General features: G+C 36.5%; 1 protein-coding gene across 1 annotated transcript in view; it reads right to left on the reverse strand.

Moving 5' to 3' along the window:
• Positions 1-7961, reverse strand: part of LOC121739845 (CUGBP Elav-like family member 3) — a 604208-nt gene extending 596247 nt beyond the window's left edge. The window contains exon 1 of the mRNA XM_042132430.1: positions 7649-7961. Coding sequence (XP_041988364.1) covers positions 7649-7961 — 313 coding nt within the window. The remainder of the gene's footprint in view (positions 1-7648) is intronic.
• Between the last annotated feature and the right edge of the window lie 1521 nt (positions 7962-9482).

Here is a 9482-nt window from a genome sequence, read left to right on the forward strand (position 1 = left end):
TAAACTTGTGACTTGATCGAAAATTTCTAAGTCGGAGTGAATATTAATATCACTCTCTCTTTCAAATACGTAAATTTTCACTTCAACCACAAATCTAGGGGTGCAACTGTTAATTTGCGTTAAAACCTATGAATAATAAAAACTAAGCAAAAATAACTCCGTCAAAAAACATGTTCTACAATACTTGTCAAAAATATGTACCTAGGTAGTAGGTATACATTTTCAATACATTTGCAATATTTAGGTGGCTTTCAGCGGTATCAGGCTGACGTTACACGACAGTTCGAAAGGAAGCAAATTTAAAACGGTAATAGTATGGGAGTTACGTTTCCTTAGTTTTTATTATTCGTAGGTTAAAACGCTATACATTCCTTTCAAAACTCTATCAAGAACAGAATATAGTCAGAAAATTCATGGTTAATTCAAACAAACGCGCGATAGAGGAACACAAAAGGAAGACAATAAGCGGGCAGCAGCTAGTACATAAAGGAATGATAACATTGTATCCGTTTTACTTTTTCAAAGGCCAACTTATTAAGCCGTGTCGCCCGGTCACATGAGCATTATTTTCGTTCAATCGAGCAGAAATTTTTGCACAATTTTTTTCAGGCTCCCACTAAAACCGGAGTAAAACTTCGCTGCGCTTTGAACCGGCGTATTCGTCTGAAAAATATTACAGACACTGTTTTTGACTGCTTAAATGAGAGGTTTTTATTATGTATATGTTTTACTTTGGGTCTGTCTTAAGATTTAAACATTTTGTGAAGTTACCTGAATGTAATTTTTACCTTTGAAAATATTTTTTTTTAGCTGTTTTTATTTCTTAATAATAATAACTGATGCTCTAGTCTAAGGGACAAAATAGCCAAAACACAATGTTCCAAAACAAAAAAAGGAAAAATACGTCATAAATAATCGGCCAAGTGCGAGTCGGACTCGCGCACGAAGGGTTCCGTACCGTTATAGAGAAAAAATCTGAAAAAAATAGGCCAAAAATTGTGTTTTTTGTATGGGAGCCCCCCTTAATTATTTATTTTAGATACTTAAATATTATTATTAATTTTTAAAGTACACATATATTTAAGGCTTTCGTAAAAATTCCAAGTGCCTACCTCTTATTATTATTAATGACGAGCAAAAAAGGCCAAAAAATCACGTTTGATGTATGGGAGCCCCCCTTGAATATTAATATTATTTTGTTTTTAGTATTTGTTGTTATAGCGGCAACAGATATACATAATCTGTGTATATTTCAGAAGTCTAGCTACAGCGGTTCTTGAGATATAGCCTGGCGACAGACAGACAGACGGACAGACAGCGAAGTCTTAGTAATTGTACGTGGGAGAGCCATGCTTCGGCACGAATGGGCCGGCTCGACCGGAGAAATACCACGTCCTCACAGAAAACCAGCGTGAAACAGCGCTTGCGCTGTGTTTCGCCGAGTGAGTGAGTTTACCGGAGGCCCAATCCCCTACCCTATTCCCTTCCATACCCTCCCCTATTCCCTTCCCTTCCCTACCCTCTCATATTTTCCCTATTAAAAGGCCGGCAACGCACCTGCAGCTCTTCTGATGCTGCTAGTGTCTATGGGCGACGGAAGTTGCTTTCCATCAGGTGACCCGTTTGCTCGTTTGCCCCCTTATATAATAAAAAAAAAAAAATAGGGTCCCGTTTTTACCCTTTGGGTACGGAACCCTAAAAACCAGACTGTAGTCTAAGAGACGAGATAGTCAGCGTCATAATATATTCAATACGCGAACATCCTAAGTGTTTTAATGCGGCTTAATGGAAATGCGACATTACGTGTTAGGAGACCATTACAAGTGCGGAGTAACGAGTCCACCCCGAACATTCGAAACAATTTCACCGACGAAAAAAAGATAATTGTCGTGACAAATTCGACGCCGCTAGCGTGATTGCGAATAAAAAACGCCGTAAACAATATTTTACGTACGAGCGGTCCGGTTTAGTTGGTGCCGTAGTTGACGAGAACATAATAAAATATTATAGTGTAAGAGCTACGCGTGCGCTGGCAAATTACGCAGATTCTGGGCCAGGGGAGGGCAAATCAGATTTTTCATAAGCTAGGTGTTTATCTATACATCTATACATAATAATCTATATATATAAAAATCAATTGCTGTTCGTTAGTCTCGCTAAAACTCGAGAACGGCTGAACGGATTTATCTTATCTTGGTCTTGAATTATTTGTGGAGGTCTAGGGAAGGTTTAAAAGGTGAGAAAAATTCGAATAATTGCCGGGAAAATCCTCAAAACAGCATTTTTCTATTTCCCATACAAACGTTTTCTAAATAAAATGGAGAGTCAATTTGTAATTTATTACCGCTGCATGAAGTTCAAATTCGCGTGCGCGTTGGAGGACCTAATATCGCGTTCTGAAACTCAACAAAAGTGAAAGTGAATCGCGAACGCGACAAAATTGCATAGTCTCAAAATACATAGTACATAAATGAAGTGGTGATCTGATGAAGTATCCGTAAGTAATCGAGGGAACTCCTCAAAACTTATAGGGAAACATGTGGTGAGAAGTGACTTCGGTTTCGTGAGAAGTATTCTAAACATATGCTACCAACAAGTAAGATTTTGCACCGAGATATACCTGGTATACCGTGGTTCGGGAGGTGCTGAGAGAACTCCTGATTCTTTATAGATACAAGTTTGGGAGTTTCGACGTTGTTTTAAGAACAGAAAGCATATGCTACTATGCAAATTACATTCATCATCATCATCATCACTATCATATTATACCATTTCATATTCTTTTAGATCGAGACTCGAGTTTGTCAAGCGATAGTTAAAAAAAATCTATACCTACCTAATATTATAAACCTGAAGAGTATATTTGCTTGAACGCGTCAATCTCAGGAACTACAGGTCCGATTTAAAAACTTATCTCAGTGTTAGATAGATCATTTATCGAGTAAGACTATAGGCTATATTATATTATCACGCTAAGACTAATACGACCGAAGAAACTCAGGAAAATGTGGGAAAAACGGGGGAAATATTTTTTATGGGAAAATGTACGGTTTCTGTAACATTCCTAATTTACGCGGGCGAAGCCGCGCGGGACATCTAGTTATAAATAAAATTGGAGTGTCTGTTTGTAATATTGAAAGAACCGTTTTTTACTACATGCATATGAATAATTACGATACATATACCAAAACGACATTTTTTACAATTTTTGTCTGTATGTCTGTCTGTCTGTTTGTTCCGGCTAATCTCTGAAACGGCTGGAGCTATTTTGCCGGGACTTTTTTTGGTAGATAGCTAATGTAGTAAGGCTACTAAACGACTTCCAAAAAGGAGGAGGTTATAATATTTTACTATTTTCATATTTGTTAGCGGACTATCCATCTTTGTTATTATACTATGTTGACGCGAACGAAGTCGCGGGCAACAGCTAGTAAAGAATCAAAAATTAATAATTTTTAGTTGTATTGCAAACAAATGGCAAAAATTCGTTATTTGTATAGATGAAAAGTACTAGATAATATACTTAGTAGGGACGTCAACATGATCCTGGGGGGGGGGGGGGGGGGGGGGGGCCTGACCCCCTCCCTCGGTACGCCCACGTGTACAATATATTTTTGAAATATTGATCTAACCTTATTCAAACAAACGTTTATCAGAACATTTTAACATAATATTTTTTCTTATCAATATCAGATTTTTTTCATTTAGTAATTAAACCATAGTATGAAATAAGAAACGCTATTTTAACATGCGGTGTATTTTCATGCGGTAATAGCTATTAATTTTCCGCCGTCCATAATAATTGCCAGTCTAAATATTTGTGTTTAATAAACATACACAATAATTGTTTCAATAGTAATTTGATTGCCATTTTAAGTTAAAAGCGGTCGGTAACATAACTTTTAAGTAAATTACCATAATTACCAGGTATAATACCCCTAATCTATGTCACCGTAGAACGATTTAAAAATACTTCGAATGTTGTGCCGATAAGGCTATTTTAAGGCTAATTTTAAAAAGATTCGAGAATTTTAGCAAGACACGCAATATCCTACTTTATACAACTTTTAGAATGCAATTTTAATATCTTTTACGATAAGAGACATTAACACTATTTTACACAAGACGACTTTTAACTCGCTGCTTTATTAAAAAAAATGTCGATATTCATATCGTAGTTATTATATAGTGTACTATACGTATACTGCTGACCATCTGTACAATAATTTAAGGATTAATAGTATGTAATATTCCAAATAACTCACAAGCAATGGTTAGTGGCCTATAATATATAGTATTGTGTTGAATGAATTTATCGTGCCTATAATTTTAAAACTTTTTTTATAATTTTTTTGCTTCTTAAGCTCGCTTATAGACTGTTATTTTATATCGGTGCAATAAAGGAGAATAACCCTCTAGTTATTTATCTAAGCAAAGGTAAAATTTTGACTGAGTGTAAATAGTGCCTCTAGTATATAGTAAAGAATACTAGCATTTTATTTCGACGCATATTTAGATATTCTCTATCTTGAACTAAAACTATAAATATTTACTTTAATTATTTTTTCGTATCTCCTGATTCAATTAACCTGAACGACGGTGAAAGGAAAAACGAGTTTTTCACACGAGCAAAGAACACTTTCAACAAGGGTCTTTGTTTCAAAACTGTGCTGCTAATTCGCGTAAACTGCACTACAAAATGTTGGCAGTTCACGCCATATAACGAATTGCATTATTAATTTTAGCATAATAAATACGGCAAGGTGCTAGGTGTGTGCTGAGAATATTTAGCAACTTCTAAGAATTATGTTTTATAGCCAAGAATAACGTCATTTATGATAGCGTTATTATGTAAAATATGGCTGTTGTTACAAACTAATTGTGTAATATTATCATGTTATATTTCAAATAATTTATAAAGTAACAATATAATATTATGTAACAATTAATGAACTTTGTAAAAGTATGGTTTTTGGGTGAAAAATAGAAATAGTTTCTATACTTTCATATCTGTTTAATGTTTACCCCTCTTCCTAATAAAAATAGTTACTTAGCGTATAACTCTAGGTCGACTGTCTGTATCTGTCGTATGTCTTTTCTAGCGCGCCAAACAAAAAAAATGTTTATTTCAGACTGGAGTCCATAAGTTGTTAGTAAATACAATAATTATTTTATTACAAACAATGTTAGTACTCAGGAATTTTATAATTAGTTAAAATATCTTGGCCTACCAGCAGCACTGACAACGTAAACATGAATGTGCACCCAAAGTCGCATGATTGGATACTCAACTTTATCACTTATCACCCTAAGAATGGTGTTGGTGCTTGCGCGAACTCTGCTCATCAAAGAAGCTACTCGCTTTCGTATGACGGCTTGAAAGCCATCAGTGTGAGTTTGAGCAAAACATATTTAATGCGCATCAGAATAGCGGAAGCCCCAACATCACTCTTAGTGCATTATTATATTGGAATAATGCACTAAGAGTGCAAACAAACAAGGCCGAGCAGACCCAGTAAACCTCCTTTGGAAACACGATGTTTTTCCAAGACCAAAAGTATATTACTATCCATCCTTTCAACTAAGTCTATGGCAAAAATCAAGTTGATTGGTTGGTCGTTAGATAAAGACAGGGAGTGCAGGGCTTTGAGAAAATCTGTAGCTGAAGCTCAAGAAGTATAGTAAAGAAAAAGAGGAAGACACCTACAAAAATTAAAAAATTAATCGTGAGACAGAAAATTTAAGAAAAATCGTTAATGATATTCTAGAAGTAAAAGGTACCAAAAAGAAAAAAGTAGGACTCTACAAAAAGAAGTGGGATCCCATCAAAAACATGCTGTAAAAAACTAAGTCTCGCAACTCAATTTTTCTACCTAAAAAGTTGTGAGATCCATGTAATAACAAGTCAGTTAATTTATTCAGTCCCTACTTAAGGGACCTTTTGTCTTAAGTTGTTACGTAAGTTATTATCTTATCAATATTATAAAGATTTTTATTAATAAATACATAGATCTCACAACTTTTAACGGTAGAAAAACTAAGTTGCGAGGCCGTCTGTCTGTCCGTATGTCTGTCCGTCTGTCTGTCTATCTCTCTCCAGGCTGTATATTATCAAGAACCACTGTATTAACTAAGCTTCTAAAATTTTCACAGATTGTGTATTTTTGTTTCCGCTATAACAACAAATACTAAAAATAAATAAAATAAAATTAATATTTAAAGCCCCTCTAAAATAAATAATATTTTATATTTTCGTATCCAATATATAACAAACGTGATTTTTTTGGCCTTTTTGCTCGATATCAATAATGGTAGCAAGTAGGCACTTGAAATTTTCATAAAATCATCAATTATACGTGTAATTTAATAAATTAAGTAATAATAAAGTCGATATGTAATAAATATTTAAGGGAGCTCCCATACAAAAAACTCAATTTTCGGCCTATTTTTGCTCTATTAAGGGTCCGAAACCCTTCCTGGGCGATTGGCCGATTTTTAAAAAAATCATATCATACTCTTTTTAAACGTGGGAGAGCCATGCTTCGGCACGAATGGGCCGGCTCGACCGGAGAAATACCACGTTCTCACAGAAAACCGGCGTGAAACAGCGCTTGCGCTGTGTTTCGCCGAGTGAGTGAGTTTACCGGAGGCCCAATCCCCTACCCTATTCCCTATTCCCTGCCCTTCCCATCCCTACCCTCCCCTATTATCCTACTCCCTCTTAAAAGGCCGGCAACGCACCTGCAGCTCTTCTGATGCTGCGAGTGTCCATGGGCGACGGTAGTTGCTTTCCATCAGGTTACCCGTTTGCTCGTTTGCCGCCTTTTTCATTAAAAAAAAAACTCTTGAACGAAACTCGAAATAACTTTATTAAACCAAAAAATTTTTTACTTAAAGTTAATAAAAAATGTTATAAGCTGAATTTAAAGTAAAATCTTTAATAATGCAATGACAAATATCATACATAATTTTTTTTTCTAATTAAAGGACTTTATCGTAAAACGATAATGCCGCTACATATTTTTTGCTAAACCATATTAAATGTGCAAAAATTAATTACGACACATTACAAAAAAGAAAGTCACATTTTTTTGTAATGTGTCGTATTTTCAAAGCTTTAGCAAAATGGTTTGAAGCAGAACTACAATATGACCCAGGAGACGAAACTTCGAAGTGAGATTCCATTATCTCATACTTAATGTAGTAGGCAAATGAACCAAATTACTGCTCTATTCGAGGCTAGTGTAAAACTTTAAAAGTTTTCAAGTTTTTATGTAGATTTTGCAATGTTTCTAGATTGTTAAAACAATTTTTTTAACGGTAATTCGGCATAATATAAGATTCAAGATTATTTTAAAACATAAAAGTATCGATTTTGGCCGGAATTAAATATTTTGCCTTAATAATATGTGTATAAAATCATACATGAAATATTATTTCATATAGATACGTACTAAAATGTGTACAAGAAGTGTTATATAAAATCTAAAAGACATCAAGCGCGTAAAATTCGAACATACACGAATAAATCTTGAATATTATATTCGGGAGAAACTTGAGCTGGAGTTTGACAAAAACAAGCCACGCGCGTCGCTACCCCGAATTTATGGCTCGAACCTATAAGTTTTCGATTTATTTAATAACTCACCTTTATGCATGCCCGTGTGTTTGTCCTTGAGGACGGTGAGCTCGTAAATCTTGCCGAACTCCTCGAACATCGGCCGGAGGTCTTTCTCCTCGAGGTGCCGGGGAATCTGGCCTATGAACAGTTTGACGGCGTCCTTGCCGGCGCCGGGCGGCGCGCCGGTGCGCTCGGCCGGAGTCAGAGGGGAAGACCGCTGGTGGACAGGAGTAGACGGCATCGAACTGGCATTGGACTCCGGCAGGTTGACCCCCTTAACCGGGGCCTGCATGTACCCCGGCATGAACATGCTCGGGCTGAAGTTGGCGCCGACCAACATTATCACAGCTACGAACTAATCACAGTTTATTTGTACTATAATTTCTTATACTATAAATTCGGTTTTGTTTAAAGCTTTCGCGGGCGCTCGGAGGGCGAAGGGTGAGGTGCGTCAGTGTGCGTGTTTTGAGTCTGTTTGTGTCCCAACACTCGGGTAATGCGTAATGTTATCGATCTTTATAGTAGAGACTCGGCTCGTATTTTTCCACAAAAAAAATCTTTTCGCACTTATTTTATTTTTAACATACACTTATTTATTAGTAGTATTTATATCTAAGTTATTTTGTACAATTTTGGCACTAGTTTAGGTACGTAGGTATTTTTGAGCGTCGATTAAATGTCATAAACGTTCGTTAAACTAAAAATAACACGAGAGTCGTGCGTGGAAGCGTGCCACTGTTGACGGTGCGGCGCGGCACTGTTTGTAAACAAACCGCGGACACCGACGTTTTTTCTACGTTAGTTTTCACGTTCACTCCCGAGCACACATAAATAAAGCGTTTGAACACAGATAGCGATCGACTTTGATCGAACACCTAGCCTAAATTACACCGAACACACACTATATTTACACCCCTAAATTTCATAAGCACAAGACAACAGAGAACGATGACGTCACGCACAAAAGAAACACAAGACGACAGCTAAATTAGGCAACAAATTTGCCGTGTTCTCGTCTATATGTCTACATGTCCACTAACCTAAAATTCCCTCCCGGTCCTTTCATAGCGTACTATGGGGGAGCCTCGAATCTTGATACAGGCCTCCCTTTCGCTCACCCTCGCAGATATTTAGAGGCAAGTGAAGTGAGTTTATGCGACGTGGTTGATTATTACGAATCTGTTGTCTCGCGCGATGCGTACCGCGTGCTACGTTGTGATAGTATTTCGTGCGCACGTGCTACGCCGCGCTACGGACGTAGACCTAACGTAGACGACCTACGGTGCTCTACGTAAACACTAAGTACACTCAAACACAGTATTGTTAGTTTACTTTCGTTATTATTGTTTTTTTTTTAGTTTTGTTCATAAATGAAAATTATTCTTGTTTCATTAAATAAATATTTGGCTATTGATAAAATGAATACTGTTTATTTAATATAACATTATTTATATGAAATAAAAATGTAGGTCAAATTTCCCCCGCATTTAAATAAATTTCATCGGCCACATAAACTCCAAAGATTTAGGTGTATTATTTTTTAACGCCGCGAAATAAACATACATCTTAAAAAAAGCTAAATATTTTATTCAGCCGATGCTTAGGATGCGGCCGTAAAACGAAACGGGAATTTCGGTAAAAAGGTCTTCAATGTTTGGTCGGGCTATAACTCAAGCTCCGAAAATAGAAGGGGATGTACCCTTCGGTTCCCCCTCGCCCCTGACCCCACCCACGAAAATCTGCCAGCCTAAGTTTAGATGATTCGCGTCCCTTATAATGGCTGCTTTGTAAAAATTGTATAACCTTTTGGAATTAGGTGCGCTATTTTTATGAAGCTATATTATGGATACCGTTGACCCGT

This window comes from Aricia agestis, chromosome 2, assembly GCF_905147365.1.
Source record: "Aricia agestis chromosome 2, ilAriAges1.1, whole genome shotgun sequence".
NCBI classification, from domain to species: Eukaryota; Metazoa; Arthropoda; class Insecta; order Lepidoptera; family Lycaenidae; genus Aricia; species Aricia agestis.